At 34.7% G+C, this 25,474-nt stretch overlaps 1 protein-coding gene across 1 annotated transcript in view; it reads left to right on the top strand.

The window, feature by feature from the left end:
- Positions 1–25,474, top strand: part of SMARCC1 (SWI/SNF related, matrix associated, actin dependent regulator of chromatin subfamily c member 1) — a 167,915-nt gene that overhangs the window by 97,532 nt on the left and 44,909 nt on the right. The window contains exons 20-23 of the mRNA XM_027842145.1: positions 6,139–6,397; positions 7,830–7,991; positions 22,893–22,948; positions 24,914–25,028. Of these exons, the coding sequence (XP_027697946.1) occupies positions 6,139–6,397; positions 7,830–7,991; positions 22,893–22,948; positions 24,914–25,028 (592 nt within the window). The remainder of the gene's footprint in view (positions 1–6,138; positions 6,398–7,829; positions 7,992–22,892; positions 22,949–24,913; positions 25,029–25,474) is intronic.

Here is a 25,474-nt window from a genome sequence, read left to right as displayed (position 1 = left end):
TTCTTTAGAGGCAGTAAAAAATACATGACTTTTCATTTCATTCCTTTCCATCACCCTTATATTTCTCCTCATTCTGAAGAATACTTAAGTCATTGGTTTAAATATTAACACTTCATTGTATTAATAAGTAGAGTTGGAAAAAATGATTGATTATATGAAAATAGAGAAAGCAATGTCTGGGACCCATTTACTTTTTTTAGACTTAATCTTACTATCTCAAATGCAAATAAGACCTTGCATTCCATCTGATTCTTTAGCCGTTGGAATATAGATCTCATACCTTTTCTTTCCTAAGTTGTCACACTATGTAACTGAAACTAAATTTTTATCTGCTTTCACTGATATCTTTGTACTTTATTTTACTTGTCTTGAACACACTGATAATAAATGCAGTTTGCATAAAGAAGGGAATGAATGATTCTTTTGTAATCCTTATTGTTCTTATGTTCTGTATGACTTGTTTTTTAATTTTTATTCATTTCATAATCAACATAGTTAATCAGATAAATGATCATAATAATGTTCACTAGTGAATATGTGGTCAGAGTGATTAGGTAGTTGCCTTGGAGTGCAAATTTTATCACTAACTAGTTTGAAATAATTTTACCTTTTATTATTCTTTCTTTTTACCCTGATATTCCTTATCCTATATTGTTATAAAATCTTAACTTGTGATTTTCTTTGTGATATTTTATATTCCTCAGTTTTCCAACTAATAGCAGAAAGAAAATTAACCTGTTTTCAACAGAGGTGAAGTAAAACTCAGTGTCAGTGGAAAAAAATATTGTTTTTAGCTCCCATCTTCATTGAGTAAATAGGGAAAAGATATTGGTATTATCTATGTATTTTTCACTCTTAACTTTGATACTGCAATCTATCTCCTATTTTTGCACTGAATACTATTCAATCACATAGTTAGGAAGTTGCAGTCCATATCATTTTATCTTCTGCAAATTGATAGTAGTTTTTGGACATATGGACTCAGACGTAGATAATTTCTACCTCCCAGAAGCCCCTTTGCATGAAGAAATACTGAGCAATTAATAAAATTCATGCTTATTTTGATATCCCATTGCTTCTGTCCTCTTTCCTCATATTGCTAATTGATGAAGTGGATAAGTTTCTTTATTTGGATTCTCGCATTAGATCTTTGATATAAGCAAATCATGAACCTTTCTCAGCCTTTAGTTTTCTCATCTATAGAATGGGAATGACAGTATCACTTACTTCACGGAATTGTTGTAAGAATCAAATGAGAAAATACATAAAGCATTTGGGAAACTTTAATGTGCTATGTAAATGTTAGGTATTTTTGTTGTTGTTTTGCAGGCACCTTCTTTTAGCCCTTCAGATCCTTGCACCCCCAATAAATTTTAGATGAGTGCTATTCCTCCAACTTTTCCATGTTCATTTTGGAGTAGACTATATAAAAAAAAAAAATTTTATAAAAATTTCCAATACTGTTTGATACTCTGGAGTCTAGATTTAGTAGGTTCTGTTACTCTATTTTTGTGATGTTTCTATTAAAGCTTGAAGTGATTGGGAGAAATGTTTCATTAAATATAAAGTTAAATGAGTTAACTTGGGATAATTTCAATTTCTTCTACACAGTCTAACGATTATTAATGTAAGAGTTCCAAAATGATCTTTTAGATTCCTTCCGACTCTTAAAATCCTATTATTCTAGTGAAGGAGAATTAGCCCTTTTGTGTAATGTTGAAGGCCTGTGGGGAAGTGAATTATTACATTAAAATTTTAAGCTAAAAATACATCCCAAGTTTTGGAGTTAAAGAGACTTTTACAGATTGTCTTTTCTCTTAAATTATTTGAACTTAGTATATTGTAGACTGTATACTCTTGGATAGATTGTAGGTCCTCTTGCATAAAGCATCCCTAACTAACTATAAAAAAATTTTTTTTTAATTAAAGAGCATTTTTTTCTGTCACCTCTCCTTGTCCCCATTGAAAACAGAAACAAAACTTTCATAGTAAACAGTCAAGTAAAACAAATCCCTCATATTGTCCATGTCTTAAAGTATATGTCTCATTCTGCATCCTGAATCATCCATCTCCTTGTTACAAGAGGTAGATCACATTCTTTATCCCCAGTCTTCTAGAATCATGGTTGGTCATTGAACTGAAGAGGGTTCTTAAGCCTTTCAAAATAGTTTTTCTTTACAGTGTTACCATTGTTGTATAAATTATTCACCAATTGCTGCTTATTTCACTTGACATCATTTTCCACAGGTCTTGGCAGATATCTATAAAATCACCCCCATCATATCTTATGCCACAGTGTTATTCCATTACATTTATATACCATAGTTTGTTTAGCTGTTCTCCAGCTGATGGACATCCCCATTTTGCTATTATCTGCCACTACAAAAAGAACTGATATAAATATTTTTGTGTAGAAAGTTTTCAGTACAGTTCCTGGCACATAGTAGGACCTCTATAAATGCTATTATTATTGTTCTATGAGTACTTTATCTTGGATTAATCTTTTTGAAAATGCAAAGGAAGAAAATGATGAGAACTTGAAGGAAGAATATCATATAGGAATAGAACTAAGACTTAGCCCTCAGCACTGAACCCTCCCATGTCTTCATCATAACTTTTTTCTCCTCACTTTTTATTTTCTTTGCTATCTCTTTTTCTTCCTAGAGGGAGGAACTAAACAGGGTTCTTCCTCATATGGAGACACTGGGCCTACTATGTGCCAAGCACTTCCTGAGTGTTATACCTTAACTTGGGATACAAATAGAAAAAAATGAAACAAGTCTTTTCTCACAGAGCATACTCTCTAATTGGGGGTGAAAACACATAAAAGAAAATTGAGTTATGAGATGGATGTATTACCTGAATATTAATGATCACACTGTAAAATTACTAGAAAAGAAAGAGATGAGGTATGTATTACAATTATGGTAGGCTGTGTGGCTATTTTACCACAAATCCAGAAGTCCTAAGGAAGTAGCAGTGGGGCAGGGTCCTTTCTGAGGCACAACAGTTGCAATGTTGCATGAACAGATGAGACAACATTACTCTGGATCTTCCAGAGCATATGGTATCTTCCATGTGACCATAAGCAATAGAGTGGATGAGTCCTGTTTCATTGTAGTGATATGAGCAATCAGCGTGATTTTGGTGCATAGATTTCTTTTTCTGTAGTCAACAATTCTTATCCTAGCTGCATTTACTTTGTGCAAGAGCTTTTCCATTTTATTTCACTGAAATTTTCAATTTTATTCTTTGCATGATTACCTTTGTCTTTCTTTTGGTAAATAATTTTCTCCTGATCATATCTAAAAAAGGTACTTGATCTCAATCTAATTTCACAGTTTTGTGATGTGACTATATGCAGGTCAAGTATCAATAATAATTTTTATGGGGTTATTTTATATTCTGTTACTCTGCTAAAATTATTAATTTTTTCCACTAACTTTTCAGTTGAATCTTTAGGATTTTTCCAAATATATCATCATACAGTCTGTAAAAAGAGATAATTTATTACTTCATTTCCTATTCTGATTTCTTCAATTTCTTTTTCTTGTTGCTGTTGTTAGCATTTCTAAAACAATATTAAATAATATTAGTGACAGGTGGTAGTTTCCCTATTTATCTCTTTTAATTAAATCTATTTGAGCTTTAAGTTTGAGAGCATGATTCTTTTGAGAGCTGCTTTTTTTTTTACATTAGCTGAAGTGTAATAAATTCTACTGCAGCCCTTTACTTTCACTGTGTGTTTCTCTCATTTTTACTTGTGTTTCTTAGAAACAACATATTGTCGGATTCTGATTTTTAATCTATTCTGCTTTCCATTTGAGTTTTGTGGGTGAGTTCATCCCATTCACATTCAAAGTTATAATAACTAGTTGTGTATTTCCCTCCATCCTGTTTTTCCTCACTTACCCTCCTGGAGGAGAGTAGTTTTTAAGGAATTATTTTCTTCCTTAAGTTTTTGGATCTCTTTCTAATTTGTTGACTTTCTTTTCATAATATACTTGATTTCCTTGGATTGCTCTTATTTTTTTTTCTTCAGAGTCTCTCATTTGATTGTTATAGTCCTTTTTAAGTTCTTCTAAGAACTGTTCTTGGGCTTGTGACATTTTTCTTTAAACTGGGAGTGGTCTTTTTTTTTCCTTAGCTTTACTATCTTTTTTGGAGTATGAACTCAGATCTTCTCTGTCCCCATAGTAGCTATGTATGGTTGACTTCTTTCTCCTTTGCTTACTTGTAATAGTTGTCATTCTTTTATTATTGTTGTTTTAACAGTTTATTATTACAGTCAATTTCTAGTCTAGAGGTGTAAGGGATGATGTCTTAGGCTTCAGGCTTTATGTAATATTGTTTTCTAAGCTCTGTCTGGGAGCTCGAACTCTAAACACAGGTCTCCAACCACAGTCACTGCAAATGCTCTTGCTCCCTGTGGTCCCCCTCTCTCTAGTGGCTGTGAAGTTCAGCTCAACCATTTGCTCTGGAACCAAAACCAAAACGAGGGGCTCTGCTCTCCTACAAGTGCCCACAGCCAGCAGTATCCCCACACCTGTGTTATCTCAGCACATCTCTGCCTGGCATCCATCAGTCTTCCCCTGCTCAGCTGTGAGGACACCCCTCCTCTCAGCCCCAATTCTGCACTGTCAGTAAGGTGAAAGTTTCTGCTGCATAGACTGCCACCTGCCCCCAGGACTTGTTTGTTGATGCCGCAGTCTGTCTGGAGGTGTTTGCATTTCAGCAAGTCCAGGCCTCTGTCCCTTGAGGTCACTTCCTGAGGTTTTTTGGAGTTGCTTTACTCCAACTTTTCATTATTTCTGCCACTCAAAATTCCCTCTGAGGCAGTATTTTTATTATGTTTGTGGGAGAATTTCGGAGAGCTTGATGTTTCTTGTCTTACTCTGCCAACTTCTCTGGCTGTTCTTAACAAATAGGGAGTTCTTCCCAGCTCTGTGGGATAACATTTTAGAATGCTGTAGGTAGAAAAGACCTTAAAGATAGGTTCAATTATTTTCTTGAAGTGAGCAGGCCTGAGGTAAGGTACCTAGAGAGGTAACTTTGCTTAATAGAGAGCTAATCAGGTAACAGTGTTTTTTAAGTGCTTATTATGTATCCACTGGGCTAAATGTTGGAAATACACCCCCCCACCCAAAAAAAAAAGACAAAAGGCATTGCCAGTGCCCCCTCTGGGAGCTTACATTATAATGGAAGAGATTACAGGTAAATAATTCTGCCAGGCCTGTGGTATGTGGGATTTGAGTTCGGCCTTGAAGAAAGTCTAGGAATCTAAAAAGTTGGAAGGGCTCAGAGCAGTATAGTTGTAGTTAGGAAAAACTGAATTTAAGTTCTGCCTGACCATACTACCTAGCAGTGTGATCTTGGACAATTCATTTAATCTTTCTCTGCCTCAGTTTCTTCATCTGTAAAATAGTGATGATACTATCTTCCCCACAGGGTGGTTATGAGAATCAACTGATATCATTTGTAAACTTTAATGTGCCATGTAAATGTTTGTTGCTGCTATTATTCCTTATTGATTGTTAATATCCTAAGTGCCTATTGTTTAAAACCATCTATGATGATTGGGAAAATAATGTTGACATCTATTTTTATAACTTTTATTGCAATGGAAAGGAACTATTTTTTTTTTTTACAACAATTGGCAGAAAGGTTGTTTCTTATGTACTAGAGACATTGCCCCACTGTTTTTGGAACATAGCACTTCCTCTTTTTGAAGGACTTTCATGTCAAAATGATCAACAAATTAGATTGTATTTAGGGTACAATAGCAAAAATAATATCAAATGGTAAGGAGTGAATAATTTGAGAAAAATACTCAAAACTGAAGACATGTAAATTAATTCAGAAGTTATCAGAATGAGGATATAAGAAAGTATGAGTCTGTAAGCACTGAATAGAAGCAGTGAGTAGCATAGTATTAGCCATAATGGAACAAAAGAAAAGCATGTTATCTAGGATAGGAAAAAAAGCACAGTATGGACATATTTTTGTTAACTTCACCAGTTTACTGGAAAAAAAATTAGGAACATTTTTACTCTGTCATAGATTTGGTATAGTGCAGTTTGTTGGTGATTATGAGTGCTGGAAAAGTTAATAAACAGAGCTCTTTTACTTTTATTTCAGGCCCTCGAGATGTACAAAGATGATTGGAATAAAGTATCAGAACATGTTGGGAGTCGAACTCAGGATGAGTGCATTCTCCACTTTCTGAGACTTCCTATTGAGGACCCTTATCTTGAGAACTCAGATGCCTCCCTTGGACCACTGGCTTATCAACCTGTCCCTTTCAGTCAGTCAGGAAACCCAGTGATGAGTACAGTTGCATTCTTGGCATCTGTTGTGGATCCACGGGTAGCATCTGCAGCAGCTAAAGCCGCATTAGGTATAGGCCTGTTTTGACTATTTCTCTTGCGTACAAGGAATTTTTCTCTCCCAAAACTATAGCAGAACGCAAGATGTCTTGTTGGGGTTATTTTAAATTACATTAAAACAATAGCTGTTGCATTCAATTGTATATGATCTTTCAGATTAGTCAGGAAATATAGGATCCTATTAATGGTTTTTAAAGGTAATTTAGGTTTAAATAAAAAAATGTACTTTTGCTTTAAATCTAATTTTGAAGATTTTGCTGAAAGTCTTCTTTATGGTAATAAACATGTATTGGAGATACTTTTATTTTTTTGTGAAGAGAATGTGGGCTGTCTCTGGATCACTTTGATCTTTAGTTTTTGTTGAAAAATATTGTCTATGTATTTGTAGGGTATTAGAAGAAGTTTGTATTGTCCCCATACTGTACCTTGGGAATTAAATTTGGTGATGTGATGAAAATTGTGTTTTTCTAGGGTTGTAGTAGTGGGATTGTTTTTTGATTTTTTTTATTTGTTTGACTGAGTTGTTTTTAGCATCATATTTCTTATGATTTGCTTGCTTATATATATATATTTTTTCTAAAAGCAGGGAGGTGGCATGCTTTCTGCATAGAAAACAGTTAAATGTTTGTTTAGCTTTGTTCTAGTTATTGGTATTTTGGTTAGTCAAGATTTTGCTTTCAAATTAACTTTCTTTTTCATGTTATACTATCTCTTCCTTGACAGAACATTTTATCTATGTGGTGACAGTCAGTCAATCAGTCACGTCATTTATTAAGCTCCTACTGTGTACCAGGCACTATGCTAACCATTGGGGTTACAAAAAGAGGCAAAAGACAGTCCCTACCCTCATGGAGCTTATGATTTAATGGGAAAGACAACATGCAAAAAAATAAATACAAAGCAAGCTATATTCAAGATAAATAAGAAATAATAGAAGAAAGGCTCTGTAATTAGGAGGGAATGGAGAAGGCTTTCAGTGAAAGAAGGGATTTTAATTGGTACTTAAAAGAACCTAGGGAGGTCAGTAGGCAATGTGGAGGAGGGGATGTGTATGTTTTTGTTTTACTTACTATAGTTAGAGCCTTTTAACTTTATACATGTGGCATTCCACCCTAAAAGGCACCTATATAAAGTTGTAGAAGTAAACACTATTTATGGAAGATCTAAATTGAAATGATGTAAGATTTATGAATAAAGTGTTAGAAAGGTAACTCATAACAATCATAGTCTTATTTTAGCAAGAAAACCCTTTTTGATAATCTTGCTAAACCCCTTAAAATAGCAGAAACAGACTGAGAAAGGTTGTGACTTTCCCATAGTAACACAGAAAAGTAGTTCTAGAGGTAGGAGTAGAACCCACTTCTGATGCCTAAATTTATTTTTCCATAGATTTGTATTATGAAAAACTCTGGTCTTTATTTGTTTTCTAATTCTTTTAAATAGAGGAATTTTCTCGGGTCCGGGAAGAAGTACCATTGGAATTAGTTGAAGCTCATGTCAAGAAGGTACAGGAAGCAGCAAGAGCCTCTGGAAAAGTAGATCCAACATATGGTCTAGAAAGTAGCTGTATTGCTGGGACTGGTCCTGATGAGCCAGAGAAACTTGGTGAGTCATCCATTTTATTCACATTTTTAAGAAAAAACAAAACATTCCACCAACATACATGTTAAACTGATTTTGATACTTTTTTGTCATCTTACTAAACTAACAAAGTACAGTGATATCGACCTATTTTACTTTTACCTTAATATGTGATTTCTTCTCCATTTCCTGTTGTATATTTTTTAGTTCTTAGAACTGGAAAATAATGTTGTAGGTAGTGACAGTGTTCTCACTCTGAAGTAGAAAAAATGTATTATCTTATTTTGAGAACAAGTATTTGAATACATAAACATCGAAAGAGATTACTAATATTTCTTGTATTATCATTGTTGGTTGATTGATTTCTATTTAATCTTACATTTTTTTTAAGCTCCTTACTTTCTTGAGTTCTTGTCCCACCTTTGCCACAACGTTCAGCGTATTCTTCTGGCTCTCTGCTTCCACTTCTGTAGAATTAAGTTGAATTAGATGACCTCTATGCTCCATTGCTAACTTTAAAATTGCATGATTTTGAAATCATAGAATTAGGAACTTTTTGTTATTAAAAGTTTGCAGCTTTAATTCAGAAAGTATTGATATTGAGGTATAATGAACTAAGGTAATCTAATTTAAAATTTTCCCAACTTTGGGATATTTGGTGTGTGTGGGTGGATAAGATTATTATTTGGACTGAATTTATTTTTTTCCAGCTACTTTGATGCAGTTCAAATATATATGTCACAGGCAATAATATCATCTTAATTATGAGGACTTTTAAAAAATATTTTGAAGTTTGTTAAAATCAAGCCACATTTGACCATTTTTTTGTTTCCAGTTATAAAGACTCAATTAAAAGTTGTAAAGTCTTTTTTAAGGTTCAGGAAGGGTTGGAAAAAATTGAAGGATTCATTCTCTGAATAAAAATGAATGATAAACTGCACTGACAGACTCATGCTTAGGGCAATTAAAATGGTGAAATCCAAATATGTGCTCTGAGGCATCTTATGAGGATTCATTCTGTTTTACCTTTTTTTATTTCTTTAAAAAATATTTTTCCTGATTTCTTTTGTTTTTTTTATCACCTACGCTTCCTGATATACCCTCCCTTGCATCTTTCCAGAGATCTATCTTTCATTTTAAAGATTAAAACAACAACAAAGCCGCCTCAGTAAAAGTAATCAACACAACAAGCACACCATGCCTTTTCGTATCTCATCTTTGATACCATAACAATTTGGTCATTATAATTTCTTGATTTGCTTTGTTGTTCCATTTACATTATTGTAGACATTGTATATATTGTTTGCTTGGTTCTCTTTACTTCACTGGAGTTCATATATCTTTTCCCATGATTCATCATTATAGTTATTGTTTCTTACAATATAAAAATATTCCATTACTGTCATGACCCAACTATTTGTTTAGACCTTCCCTAATTTATGGGCATCTACCTTGTTTTTAGTTCTTTGCTACTGCAGAAACTTCAGCTATGAATATATGGGGCCTTTCTTTTTATCATTGACCTTCTTGGGGTATGTGCCCAGCAATGAGATCTCTGGGTTCAATGTGTATGAAACTTTAAGTCAGTTTCTCTACTGCTTTCCACAATGTTTGGACGTAGCCTTTGTTCTGCTACTCAGAACTGGTGCTGAGTACTGTAGTGTTAATTGGTAAAATATTTTCCCTTTGGGGGCATCTGCCTTGTGTGAATTTAACTAGAAATACTCTACATTTGGTACCTTATTCTTTTTGGGGAGGATTGAAGCTTTGGAAAAGTTTGGACAAGTCACTAATCACATGCTAAGTCATTTGGCCTACTCCTTCCCAAGTTCCATGATTTTGTGTTTTCATGAGTGTCTTCTCATCTGATGGGATCTTTTACTTCATGTGTCCTATTCCTTGGCATTTGTGCTTTGCCAGCAACATCCTTATAGAGATATAAAAATAGAGGTATCAAATAAGTGATTTTAACTTAGACCTCATAGCAAATTTAGGGAAAACAATAATACTTACACTTCTGTGCCACTGGTTAATAACTCCTTAGGATTAATTAAAAAACAAACAGACAAAATACCATAGCATTAACTTTTTAATTCCCCAAGGCGTCAATCTGTGAATTTGTTCTCTTTTGATATAGTAAGTGCTTAATAAATGCTTGTTGACTGATTTTAATTGAGAGGAGCTGAAGCACCATCTTCTGCGTGAAGCTCTTCACATTTTATCCTTCACTTATGGCTGTAGAATTTGGAGGCCCCCCCCCTTTTTTTTCTTTAGTAAAGGCTGAAGTATTGTAACGTGATTATTTCTGAATGAGATATGGACAAAATTCTCTAATGCTAGCCAGTTATAGTTAATGCGATTTGTATTGGGCTTTGACTAATGGAATAAATTAGGACAAAAGCAGATGGTTCTCCTTGGGGGATCTGCTCAGTAGGAATGAACTGGGTCACTAAACAATCTGCAACTGTTTCCACTTAGAAATTGGTTTGCACTGGAGTGTGCAGAGGAAGGTAGTTATCAAGCTTACATTCACATTTGATATGGCAAATTATTGCTTTGTTGCACGGTATACTGGTTTGAAATCTAATTTGGAACTTTGTTTTCTTAGTGCTATATAAGTTGATATCTTTTGATAATGATATATTGAAAATTATAATAGTGTAGAGGCAAATTGTAACTTAAAACTGATAAAGGAAAAATGAAGGTAAGTTTTCTTTGTTAATTTTGAAATATGAACATTGACAGTTTTTTGTTTTGTTTTTATAATCAAGCTGTTAGACCCATTTTCACTTTACTTTGAGTAGTTATTATTATCCTGCATTCAAAAGCACGAATATTTCATATGCATACAGTCAGGGCATACTATATTTTGGAAACTTTTAGTCACTAGTGTTTTATAAATTTAGTAAGTCGCTTTCAGATATTGAATGTCAATTCTGGCGGATGATACTTAGCTAGAAAGGCTCTGAATATAGTTACGATAGTGAACTTACATACATGTCGTAGCTAAATTCAGAATGATTCATCACCAACAACAACGCATGAAGACTATCTCCAAAAATGTGGACTGTTTTTATCTTTACATAGTGGGAGCATTCACACTTGGTGAAATTATATATCCTTGAAGTACTGAAGAAGTTTCTTAGAAGTTTGGTCAGTATTCAAAAAGTTGACATTTGTGTAGGACTATTTGACTTTGTTTCGTGCTTTCCTTTCTGCTTTGGTCTTGCCACGTGTGATGGGTAGGTGAAGAATGACGAGAATCTTTCCTGAACTCCTGTGTTTCCTTCTCTTTAGTTTGCGCTTTCATGCTTTTAATTCACCAAAACAGAGTCTTTTAACATTCCTCCCTCTAACTTGTATGTTACCATTTTGCAACATCTTTTCTGCTTTGGGGATGTCTTTGATATTAATTTTGAGCAAATAATAATTGAATGAAAATTAAGGAGGAGAAAGCCACGTGGTGTCAGTACTCCTGAACCAGCCGTCCCGCTGGGGAAGGCTTTTTTGGTATTAGTCTTAGATGTGTTTGTATTCCCAGAGTCTGTTAGCCCACAGCAGATACTTAATAAATGCTTATTGATTGATTTGTTTGATGAATGGGTGAAAACTTGTTTTTTCACTTAGCTATAAAAGTTTAAGCAAAACTAAGTCACTGAATTTCAGATTCTTTTTCTAACAACTTTCTCCATTATCCATGATTTTCATAATGGACTGCAAAAAATAGACATAGTTAAATTTGGTTCCGTGTTTTAAATTGATCCCTACAAACTGATTCTTTGTTTTCAGGGAGTAGTTTTGATGTCTTTAATTTTTCAAATCTATTATTTGTATTTGTTAGTTCACCACTGATACCTATTAAGAGAATTCTATTTAATCTTTTTAAAAATTTGGATCATTTTTCAAATTATATTTTATTTTTTCAATCAGCAAAAATCTGCCTCCTTTCCCTCTCCCACCCCCAATTGAGAATTAAAGAAAAGCAAAGCCTCTATTGTAGACATTTATAGTTAAGCAAAACAAATTCCTATGTTGACTGTGTTCAAAAAAATTATGTCTCATTCAGCACTTTTGAGTCCTTTAATTTTCTGTTAGGAGATGGGTGGCATGTGTTATCATTAGTCCTCAGGAATTGTGGTTGGTCATTAACAGTGGCCAGAGTTCCTAAATCTTCGTCATTGTATAAATTGTTCTTCTGGCTCCTTTTACTTCACTCTTCTTCAGTTCATAAAAGTCTTCCTAGGTTTTTCTGATACCATCCCCCTCATCATTTCTTATAGCACAATTATATTCTATCACATGTATAACTTGTTTAGCCATTCCTCAATTGATGTGCACACCCCCTCAGATTCCCCTTCTTTGCTATCTCAAAAAGAGCTGTAAATATTTTTGTATATCCATAGAATTTATTTTGCTTAGAATTTCTCCCTTCCTTCACATGCCCTCCTAATATCCTTTTCTCCCCTGTCCGTCCTATTTCCTTGTTGAGTAAAATATGATTCTGCACCTAACCAGTACAGATGAGAGTGAGGTTCAAGTGTCAGATGCTTTTCCCACTCTCTCCTCCTAGTTTGTATAGAGTTCTACTTGTGTGCTTTAATTATATGAGATAATTTTCCCTAGCCTTCCTTTCCATTCCCCTCACAGTGTATTCTTTTTCTCTTTTCGTTCTTCTCTTAAGATCATCTAGATATAACAGAACCACTCCTAGGCCTTCTCTACCTCTTGATTCTACCACCATACACATGGTTTTAGAAAATAACTTGTCCTCCACCCCCATATGAATGGGTTGCAAGTAAATAAGCATGTCTGAAAAACCCACTTTGTGTCAGGCACTATGGTAGGTGCCCTCCTGACCCCCTTCCCAAAAGCTCTCTAGTATAAGGAGACATAGTGTACCAGGTCAGGGAGAAGTCCCAGACCCATAGCAGTCACTAAGAATGAAAGAGACCAAAGAGAATCCTATACTCCCTAACTCAGATTGAGGAAAGCACCCTAGCAAGCTGACAGCTGAATTCAGCAACAGTCAACAGAACTTAGAATCGAACCCAGACTGGGAACCTGAAGACTTCAAACCTAGGGGAAAGAGAGGGTGGGGTGGCAAGAACTATCAGACTGTAATCCAGATCATTCTACTTTGGGAGCACTGAAAATTACAGGTCTCCAACTAAAGCTGTTTCCAAGATCCTAGGATAAAAATACAAAATTCAGTGCTCCCAACGAAGCATGAAGTGATGCAAAGTAAAATGAGCAGAACCAGGAGAACCTTGTATACAGTCATAACAGTATTGTACAGTGATCAGCTGTGAATGACTTAGCAATTCTCAGCAATACAATGATTCATTTAATTCTGAAGGACATATATGATCAGTATTCCAGAGAAAGAACTGATGGAATCTGAATGCAGATAGAAACATGTTATTTTTCTTGTTTGTTCTTTTTTTGTTTTTGTTTTTTGGTATTTTTCTTTCACAGCATGACTAATATGGAAATATATTTTGTATGACTGAGCTTGGGAAGGAGGGAAGGTGAGAATCTGGAAATCAAATTTTTAAAAAAATGTTAAATCTGTTTTTACATGTAATTAGGAAAAAATTAAATATAAAAAAATTAAAAAGAAATACTTTCTTTTTTTCTAGTCAAATTTAATTCTTTCTCCAAAGCACAAAGGCCTCTCTGGAACAAGAAGGAAGTAAGGACTTTAAAGCCCACTTTGTGCATTTGTCAGAATTTAGTACGTTTTCTTTGTGTAAATCATGGAAAGACGGTTGTGTCCTGGGTATTTTGTGGAGAAATTTCTCTTAGGCAGCTCTTTCCTCTGGGTATATAATATTTAAAGTGAAGGATGCAGACTCAATCCTTTCTGTGTTGTAGACAATGAATTGTTTCCAGTCAGATTATTTTGGTAATTTGAGTAATATGCCTTTAAACATAAAAAATAAACATACAGATTTCATTTATCTTTATTCTTCTCTTCTTCCTCTCAGTAGGATAACCATCAATACAGTTTACAATTTGGATAATAAAATTTAAGCTGCCAAAATGAGTATTATCAAATGGTTTAGAAATCCTTCAGTTCATGTTTTAATTATTTGATAATGTGACTTTTATATAACCATGCTTTCTGGAAAACCAAACCATTTTAGGGATAGTATTAGAGTTACCTTTAGAGATAATCTTTCCTTTTGGGGGCAAGAGTAATTTCTCCTGAACTAAACAGATCTCCACACAGGCAGTGTTCTGGTCCCTTATTGTGACATATATAGGTCTTTACCTTCATTGTCAAAGGCTGTGCCAGTTCAGGAAGTTGCTCCTGTGATCCAGGGGACAGACTGCTCTTCCAGAGCTGATCCATGCAAGTACACAGAGGCTTATCTCAGGAAGTTTGACCATTGGCTGATCAATTTTTTGTTTGTGGAAACTTCATTTTTTTAAAAATGCAAATACAAAGTGTCCCATAGATCTGTGTGACCCCAGTTGTATTTAACATAAATAATGGTGGCAGAAAGAAAAGTTGAAATTGCTAAGAGAAGCACAGATTTTAGACCATCTACAAAAATATTAAGTTAGCTGTTAGACCCTAAATGTGCAATCCTTTTCTAAAGACTAATGAACTTACATTCTTCTGGAAGAAATCAGTCATCCATATTGATATTTTTGCTGTAAATATAAAACAAAGGAAAGAAATATTTGCAGCTTAATTATAAGATCGGTCATGAATTCTCAGGTGAAAAAAGAGTTAACTGATAGAGTTGATTTTATTATATGTCCCAAAGGAAGAAGAAACATTTTAATGAAAATTTGGTCATTTAATTTTATGTTGTTCGTAATTAGCATAAAAAAGGGGTCCACCATGAAAATAGATATTGCTTCATGTGCTAACATCGTTTGCATAGCACAGGTAGTAAAACTTATAAAGAAATTGATAAGGTCCTCCAGCCAAATCAGCATGTTTATTTTTTTTAAGTAAATTTTTATTAGCCTTTTTTTAAATAGTACCTAAATTTTCCCCTAGATGTATATGAGATTCCATTTTTAAAGCACCTGGCACATAGTAGATGCCTAGTAAATTACTTTTTCCTTTTCTTTACCCCTCCTCTGACAAAGAACCATCCCATTTAACAAAGAATTTTCAAACTATTAATTTTCAGTGACTTAAATGCAAAGTGGGACATCAGGATGGTCAGCAAAAAATATGTGATTTGGAAATAAAAAGTGAAGGAGGCTAAAGGTTTGCAGATTACTCACAAGCCTTACAGCCATGAATGAATCATGGAATTATTTGTTTGTTGTTTGTTTGTTTGTTTGTTTGTTTGGGCAGTGGGGTTAAGTGACTTGCCCAGGGTCACACAGCTAGTAAGTATTATGTGTCTGAGGCTGGCTTTGAACTTGGGTCCTCCTGAATCCAGGGCTGGTACTCTATCCACTGCGCCACCTAGCTGCCCCTGAATCATGGAATTATTGGAGGCTGCCAAAAATTTCTTAAATTAAAGGGAAATTGATCATACGTTAACAAACAAGGAATGACGAGAGTGACTATGTGAGAATCATTTTAGAAACAGCTCTATATTGTCTGATTTCCTTATAGGTAGAGCAGAGATCAGAATTAGCACCAAATTTGAAGGAAGCCTAAAAATGAAAGGAATTCATTGCATTCATTAATAGTAGATCATGCTCAACTTACATAAATAAGCCGTTAATTCTGAAAAATGAGAGGTGGGTAAAAGTGAGTTCATTATCTCTGATTATTATCATTTCTTAGAGAAATTTAGCTAATGTAAAATAGTTGCCACAGTGAGGAATGAAAAAAACAAAAAAGCTAAAAAGCTGAGAAACCACCAATAAATCCTTGATTTTTTTCATCAAATATAGTGATATGGCAGCCAAGGAAAGCACCAGTTTCGACTGTAAGCTCATTGGTAATATTATGGAGGAGGAAGACATATGATGATGAAGCAGTATTGTCTCGCAAAAAAGTGAGATTCATTGGATGGGAAAATGAACCTGCAAAAAGCTTGGCATGAGATCCAACTAAGTCAAATCATCCTGAGTACTTAATAGATGAAACAGGAAGGACAGCACCAAATACATGCAAAAATGGTATAGATCTGCCATCATTTCTCTACCAACATTTATTTCCCTGACATTGATTACCACATTTGGACTCTTACTGCTTATATACCAGATATGTTAAATGAGTAAGTGTGGAAATGGCATTCAGTAAAATGAAGTCAGGGAGAGTGACTTTATGTGCACAGGAGTAATCTGTCCTGTAAGTGACACAATTTTAAGGGGACTCAGTAATAACATTTTTATGATAATGTCATTCAGTAATTCCTTGATTATCATTATCATGAAAAGATAAAATGGGAAACATAAGCTTACAAAGATGCTTTGCAGTATTGTAGTGTTTCCACTCTATAAACTTCAAATACAAGAGAGATTTCTTATAGATACTGAGATTCTCCAGGTTTCTTTCTTTCTGATTAACATTATGCCAATTGTTTCAATGCCCAGAACACTACAGGGTCCCCTCTGTTAGATCCATGGCCATTCATTCTTTCAGCAAACACTTAAAAGAAGACGAAATATAATATAGTTCCTGCCTTCAACAAACTTAACCTTCTTCTGGGAGATCTCAAGAGGTCATACGGGGAAAAATGTGAATGAAGAAGGCATGTTTCTCCAGTTATCTCATGCAAATAGACAACCCATATTAAATGAGTTCATCAGTACACATATCTTATTAGAGACATAAATGGCCTATAACTTGGCTTGAAATTAAGTAGGAACAGAGAGATGGGATAAATTTCATTTAGGAAATTATACAGTACTTCCTTTCTTTAATGTTTTTATTGATAACCTTTGTTTTTACATCACCTTTATATTTTTGAATGCATCTCTCTTCTCCCCTTCTCAGAGAGCCATGTCTTATAACAAAGAATAAAAAGAAAAAACAAAGAGCTAAGTAGAACTAACCTTCTGATTGAAAAAGTCTTGACATGTGAAGTGTTCCACACCAGTAGTCCCTCACCTCTTCTAAAAAAGAAGAGGATTCCATCTCATTTCTTTTTTTTTTTTTTGAGGAGGGGAGTTTTCATCACATTTAGTTTCAATTGTTTTGTTATTTCCATTTGCAGTGTTGTCACAATCTAGATTGTTAGTCTTTTTTCAATCACTTGGTTGTGCAGCACTTTTGCTACACTGCGTCATTAATCTCAAGTTTGCATCCTGCCCCCAAAACACAGCTTTAAAAAAATCTGTATTCTCTCAGTGGTACAATATGGGTACAGAGCTTTGAATGTCAGAGTTAAAAAAGAATCAGGACTTCAAGCAGTCCATACAGTAAATGAAAAAGATATATGGTCATTGTAAAGTGAGATCATGTTAACCAGATATTTTATTCCAGAAGTGGCTGGCTAGAAAATGGTGTAAGTCAGTTATGTTGGGCTTTAGCAGGGATTGGATTACAAGCAGAAGTAATAGTTTGATATGTTGAATAAATGGTAGGGGGAACTATCCAGTAATTATTTGGATTACAGTGTCTAAAATCGTTGTATGCTGAGCTGATAGCCACCTTTCTGTAAGGAGTTGGGCTGTGTCACTTCATTTAATAAGCATTTATGTTCCTTTTAGTTTTTAAAATACTTTAGAGAAAAACAGAAACTGGTGTGTAATCTAGCATGTGGTTGAGAAGACAACCCTGATAATAATATTGTTGTACGTGTCACTTTTCAGGAACAGGAGGCCTAGAAATGACTGTGTTAATTACATTCCATATCATCAAATACAATGCACAGTTTATAAATAGCTGAGGGCTTCTCACCATGAAAATTTTCAAAACACCATTCAGAGCCAAAGAGTTCTAAGTCAGACAGCTATGTGAATGAAGAATTTGGCAGTTAAACTTGTAAAGGAAGTCAAGTGGTTTTTTTTTAGGGGGGGAGAGTTTAATTATTAGGCTTTTTTTTTCCCCCCCAAATAGAGTGAGGATCTCCTGCTTTGCTGCTGTTGCACAAAAAGGACCTTCAGGTCCTCAGGTATCAAAATATATGCCCAGTTTTCCAGCTTTTGGCAGCTAGGACTGAGCTACCCGCAAATTGAGTTCCATTTCAAGGACTTTGGCTAATGGAAGGATTTATTAGTTTGCTATAGTGACTGCCATATTTATCTGATGGTAAGATTTCATATTTTTAGGAATAGATTGACTCTTAAGTTGCTCTTCTTTTTATTGTACTGTTCCCTGAGAACAGATTTATATTCTGATGTACTGTTCCATTAGGGTTGTACCTAATCATATATGCAACCTCCACCTGAAAGCCTATTAAATATTGCCATTTCTGGGATAAAACTTAGGTGGAAATAATGTCAAGCTAATCAGTCAGTTAAATTATTCTGTGTAAGGCACAGAAATGTGAAGTGTTATGGTAGATGCAAAGACATTTTTAAGACATGATTCTGATAAAGAAATATATATTTTTTGGTGGATGAACTATATTCCTGGAAAGATAGTTAGAATCACAAAATTTTAGGATTGGAAGGGACTTCAGAGAACATTTAGTCTAGCCATCCTAATTTAGAGACGAGGAAACTAAAGGCTGGAGAAATGAAATAATTTGAAATAGCTCGTGGTGATAGAACTAAGCCCCAGAATGAAAATATTCCTCATATAGGTAACGAATGAGAGTAGAAGAAAGCATCAGACATGTTCAGATGGCCACAAATAGACCAGTTGCACTAGAGAAGAAGGCTCATGTGTGTACATCATGGGGAAATAAAGCTGTGGAAATAGTTTGGGTAGGCTTTCAAGTCTGTAGTGCTTGAATTTTCCCCTCTTTGCAGTGGGAAACCATTGAGCCAGGAATAGGACTTGATAAAAAAAAAAATAGCATTTTAGAAAAATTAAGTTTGACAGAGTTCTGTATTGGAGTCAGGGAGATCAGTTACATGGCTGTTCAATTAATGGAGGTGAAGAGGAAGAAGAGATAGTGACTACCCTGCCCTCAAAAATAAAAATATGTCTAGTACTAGAAAAAAAAGGAAGAGTCACAGTTTGAGATATCCTGAAAGAAACACCAGCAAAAACAAGATGGGATATATAATTCTTGGAATTATATTACTTGTGAACTCAAGAGGTTAATGTAATTATACATGATTCTCCTTCCTTAAAAAAAAAGCAGGACATGTGAATCTCAGTTTTCACATTAAATAATTCTCAACTATCAGTAACATTCCTTCTAGCTTCACAGTTGAGATTTTATAAAAGAGGAAGGATTTATAATTTTAGTACACTTAATATATTAAAAGACCCAATCATTACAAGTGAGGATTTCAAACCTTTCCTTTTACTTTTATGTTACTCTCTGGGATTCCAAAGAAAAGGTATAACCAGACCTGCTTATAGGCTAAGCAGGGCTGCTAAAAAGGTGATTGTGGATTGTTGTGCAGTATAGAATATAGAAGCTTAATAAATGGAATTGAATTGATTAAAGCTGTTGTTTGCCAAGTTGCTTGAAATTCCCGTCATTAAATAATCTTTTTAAAAATTGAGTCATTCCAGATCCCAGTTAAAATTGTATATGTTTCATGATATTATTGAACACAATTTGGTAGCATGAAAAACTTGTTAGAGGAGGTAACAGAAACTGATCAGGTAGCACAGATTTGATGCAATTAAGTTTTGATAAGGGGAAGAGCTCAAGAATGATAGGAAACATGGAGAGGACAGATGCTCATAGCATGCCACACTGGGAGTCCATATCCTATCAGGGAACAGTATGAAGTTACCAAGTCATTTGATTGAGGGTATTTCTACAGGAGACTAGTGTTAAAAAAAAAAAAAAAAGTTGACATTGATGGGGAGAGAACACTAAAAATAAACTTTCTTTATATAATAGTTTTTTGGGAGACCAAACCACAATTGACATATCTAGAACATTAGGCTTCTAAGAACTCCATATTGCGAGTGTCACTTTGCAGTGCAGTGCTCTCTGATGGTTAGGGGACCAGCCTTGGGGTCCTGAATTTAAATATCTGCCTCTGGCACATAATCAATCTGTGATTGTAGGAAAGTTACTTATACTTTCAGTGCCACAGGTGGTTCTCTAAAACTCTAAATTGTGGTCAATTTAGATAACTGGTCAGTCTTCACCAGTGGAGGGAGTTTCTTAGTGTGTATTCTATAGATCCCAATCTTGGCTTGGTCATTTACTACCAGTATGACCTTGAACAAGTTACTTAGTTTCTCTGGGCTTGGTTGTTTTTTTTTGTTTGTTTGTTTTTAATTTATTATTAATTTATAGAATAAAACAAGCATTTCCATAACACAGTTCAATTAAAAAAATAATTGCCCATGAAACTGCAAGTCTACTATGTACAACTTGTTATTCCTTTCTAATACAACAAAATTATCATGTGGATTGTTTTCCTTCCCTCCCCTGGCCCCTCCAAAGCTCAGTTCCTTAATCTATAGAATTGAAGAATTTAAGTTAGGTTACCTTTAAGGTGCCTTCCAGTTCTAAATCTTTGATTTTATTCAAATTAATGTTTATGGGTTGTGTTTTGGTCCACTTTAATTATTCACTTTTTTCAGTGCTTGGTGGCTCTTGACTTAATGAAATGGGTCACGCTGCACATTTAAAAGAACATTTTTGTCATCTGGCAAGGCCAGTAAGTTGGTGTTTATGTCACTGAGAAGATTCACAAATCTTCTTCCCATCCATATCTAAAACCAAAGTAGCTTGTTTCCCTTCTTTCATGGTGATAACTATCTTAACTGAAGTTTTTTTTTTTAACTACTTCATACAATAGACTCTATTGTGGGTACTTATACACAAAGCCGCTTATGCACAATATCAAGAGAAACCGAAGATTTTTAGAAACATGTATTCAGTCTAGGATTTTCCCATTCCAAAGGGAGTATCTTTATCTACACCATTGTCATAATAATAGTGATGTTTATATCAGTTTGTCTTGGAATTGTACTTAATTAAAGGGTTGGCGTCAGAAATATACTGCCCTACCAAGTACTCTGAGTTAGTATATTATCTTGAGATTATTGAAAAGTAGAATTCTGTCATCACTCAAAATTGGAGGGGAAAAAATCTTAAATGAAAAACTCCAGTGTGTCATTTTTCACTCATAATTCACAACTCTGATTTCTCAGATAAGATGAAGTCAGTTCAACAATGCAGTCAATATTCATTAAGCATCTCCTGTATGCAAGGCACTGTTTTGGTGACTAAATATGCAAAAGCAGAAAAACAACACTTTCCTTTCTCTCAAACAGTTTATATTGTAATCGTGAAGGATTCAACATTTACACTCATAAATAGAACACAGGATAGAACATGAATGGAGCAAAGGAGAGATTCAAACAAAGTACCTCAGGAGAATTTGAAGAAGAATACTTCAAGGAGAATATCAGTGTAGCATCTAAATTGGGGCTGAGAGGGAAAGAATCCCATCATGGGAAATAATGAGCTATCCAGTTTAGATGGAAGGTAGAGTGACTGACTGGGTAGATAGGTGGCACAGTGGATAGAGTGTCAAGCCTGGGGTCAGGAAGAGTACTCTTCCAGAGTTGAAATCTGGCCTCAGACACTTACTAACTGTGTGACTCTGGGCAAGTCTCTTAATCCTGTTTCCTCATCTGTAAAATGAGCTGGGGAAGGTAATGACAAACCACTCCATTATCTTTGCCAAGAAATCTCCAAAATGGGATCACAAAGAATTGGGCATGATTAGAGCAACTGAACAACAACAAAAGAGTGCTTGAAGGGGGGAAATAAGACTAGAGAAGTAGGTGAATGCCAAACTGTAGAATGCTTTAAAAGACAGGCTGAAGAATTTGTATTTATTTATAGTGGCAGTAGGGAGCCACTGAGTATTTTTGAATAGGGAGGTGACATGTCCTAAACTATGCTTTAGGAAGATTATTTTGGCCGCTGTGTGTAGAATAGATTAGAGCAAGAAGAAACTGGAAGTAGATTCACCTGTGTGCAAGGTTTTCTAGTATTTGAGTTGTGAACAATATGAATGTATCAATGTGAGCCTCGACAAGGATGTTGGCATGCCCCTCCGCCTACCCAACAAAAAAAAAGTTTTGATGGTAGAATCTATAGAATTTTGCAAGTAATTTCAAATGTGGAGAATGAAAGAAAAGGAAGAATCAGCTAATTTCAGAGTTTTGATTCTGAGGGATGGGATTGGTAGTGGTGCTCTCAGCATAAATAGAGAAATTTGGAGGAAAGACATTGATATTGGGGATGTTTGTGATGGTTTTATAAGTGTAATGTTTTTAGAGGTGTCTCACTGTGGTGGATAGGGCAATGGATTTGAAATTGAAAAGACCTGAGTTTTGATCCTGTCTTAAACACTTATTAGCTGTTGTGGAATCCTGGTCAAATAAACTTTTCTGAGCTTCAGTTTCTTATCTTTAAAATGGGAATAATAATAGCCCTATCTCTGTGTTTTGGTGAGGGTCAAATGAGATAATATATGTAGACATTAAACATTAAAGTGTCATATAAATGTTACTAAATTGAACTTGATAAGAAACACATTTTCTTCAGTTTTTGAATATTTGTGTCAGCTCTCCAGAGGAAATCATTGTTTTCCTATCAACTTACTACTTTAATATAATGTGGTTTTATATTTCAGTGCATGAATATTTTTATTATGGCTACGTGATTACATCTTATTCTAATCTGTAGACTACTTGAGTCTTTGAATTGAAAACCACAGTAAATCTTCTATTTTTCATTGCTTATTTGTTAGTCAAATATGTTAGATTATGGCTAAAAATCAAGGTGGGACACATTTATTATTCCAACCTGCTTTTAGTTCTAGTATCATTGTTTATCTTAGCAACAATTTTGTCATAAATATAATCTTATTGAGCTATTTACGTTCTTTCCCTTCTAGATGGTACTGAAGAAGAAAAAATGGAAACAGAGACAGATGGACAACAGGTTGAAAAGGTGAAGTATGCTAATTTGGATTTTCTTATATCAGAAAAGCCATAAAGTATTTGAAGATCACTTTTGTAGACAGGACTTTAGACAAATTATTGGCTAAATACCTAATGGAATTAAAATTAAGTGGTCAAAGTGTTGTATATAGGATGTACAGTTTATGTCCTTGGGAATATAAGGGAAGTTTAACTTAGAACATAGGATAAGTGTGTATCCCTTTTTAGTTGAGGTATTGATTATATAATATTAGAGTTATAAGGAATTTTATTTTCAAGGTAAGGAAATTGAGACCCTAGGAGGGTAATTAACTTGCCCAAAAGTCATATAGTTGTTAGCAAAGGCAGGATTAGAAACCCAGGTTTTGGACCCTCTTACCTGTAGTCCAGTTTCCTTCCTACCACATCATATTGCTTCTTGTTGTACCTTTCTGCCTCACAATCCAGGTTACATTTGGAATTTGTTGGTAAATGCAGGATTCCTGGCACAATGGGGTCCTCAGTCTATAGAACTTAATTAGTCTACAGATGCAGAAATATCTCTTTGTACCACCCATTCTTGTAACATGGAACCACATGGTTTCTCTCCTAATTATGACTTGGAAATTTACTTTACACACATTGGTGTGGTTTATACCATACTCTTTGCATACTTACTGTAAGGTGACATAGTGGCTTATTCCTTGACAGAAGACTCATCAGGCTGTGACAGGTTTTGTCTGTTCCTTCAGATGCCCTCCCTCCCCCAATTTCCATTACTTTGTTTATGCTTTTTTCTCTTTGATTTGAGGAGAATGGGATAGTATTGCTACTTTTGACAATGACAGCATGAAATGCAGTGTCTTTGTTTATAGGCCCTTAATGAGCATTGATTGAATTGTTAAATTGGAATCTAAATAATTTTTGCTCTTTCAAAAATTTTATGAACATTGGTTTTCTTCCCCCCCCCCCATATTTACTCTTTTGAAGTTCTAGTCTTAGAAATAAGATTTACCTTCTTAAGAGAACAGAAACTATGTTGTCAAATATTTAATTCTACTTTGTGGTATCTGGCACCTTGAGGGTATTCACAGTGGAGGATATTTAGGCAGTAAACATGGCATTTTTAACCTTTGTTATGTAGTTGTAATTGAATTATGAGTCTTTGTTTCCGACTTTTAAGGTCAAGCTAACTAACAAGTCTTCTTTTCCCTTCTTTCTTTTAAAATGACTTTTAAAAGTAAAGAGGAGGGACAGCTAGGTGGCGCAGTGGATAGAGCACCAGCCCTGGATTCAGAAGGACCTGAGTTCAAATTTGGCCTCAGACACATAACACTGACTAGCTGTGTGACCCTGGGCAAGTCACTTAACCCCACTGCCTAGCCAAAAAAAAGTAAAGAGGAGTTAATTTCTTAGAAGCAATAAGGAGTTATTACTATGTATTGAATAGGAACAGTATAACAGTTATAACTGCTTAAGGAAAATCACTTTGGCAGCAGTTGAGAGGATAAATATGAGTGGGAAAAGTCAGGGAAACCAAAAGCCAATGTAATAATCTTGGTGTGATGAAGTGATGAGGGCTTGAATATAGGTGATGAAGGCCTAAACTCAGATTTTGGTTTTGTGAATAGAGAGAATGTGTTGGATGTCTGAGATTTATGGAGGTAGAAATAGCAAGATATGGAAACTGATTGGGCATATGGGTTGTAAGAGAGTGAAGAGTTAAAGATAAAGCCAAAATTATGACCATGAAAGACTGGGAAAATGTTGGTACCTTTGAAAAGGATGAAAGAATTTGGAAGAGGGTTGAGTTTGGATGGAGGTAACGAGTACGGACATGTTCGCTTACGACATGTTCAGTTTAAGATGTTCCTGTGGCGTCCAGTTTGAAATGTCTAATAAGCAATAATTGGGTTACATTGTCATAAAAATTATATTACACCTGAAAGGATGTTTTTCCTCTTTGTAATCTACTTACCTCTTACCTTCTCTTTAGGTTGAAAGTAAAGGAGAAAATGAAATTGATGAAAACGATAAAACACAGGATGGAGAAAGTGATAAAAGTATTGAGAAAGAACAAGACAGTGAAGTTAATGAGGATACCAAATCAGGTAACTGATGGAAACTATTCTTAAAATATAATCTTTAGACACCATTAGTTTAAACAACTAAGTGAATGAAATCCTTTCTGTAATACATTGGGCCCATTTCTGAATCCAGCAGTAATTATTCACATTTTATTTTGCAAAAGCTCCAAGATTAACTTCTGCTCTTTTGATATCTTTGCCAGTTTCTTGGTATGAGGCAAAGCAGGGTTGTTTTGATTTGTAATTCGGTCATCAGTTTTTTTGAGCATTCTTTAATATGGTTAATAGTTTTTAATTCTTCATTTGAAAACTCACTCATATACTTTGACCACTACTCTCTTGGGAAATGGCTTTAGATCATACACGTTTTTCTTAGTTGTCTATGTATCTTGATTGTTAGGCCTTTATTAAAGGTATTTGATACAAACCTTTATTCACAGTTTATCACTTCCCTTCTCATCCTAGATGTA

The sequence above is a fragment of the Vombatus ursinus genome, unplaced genomic scaffold (assembly GCF_900497805.2).
Source record: "Vombatus ursinus unplaced genomic scaffold, bare-nosed wombat genome assembly UNPS02014867.1, whole genome shotgun sequence".
Lineage (NCBI taxonomy): Eukaryota > Metazoa > Chordata > Mammalia > Diprotodontia > Vombatidae > Vombatus > Vombatus ursinus.
This window is presented reverse-complemented; position numbering and strand designations above follow the sequence as displayed.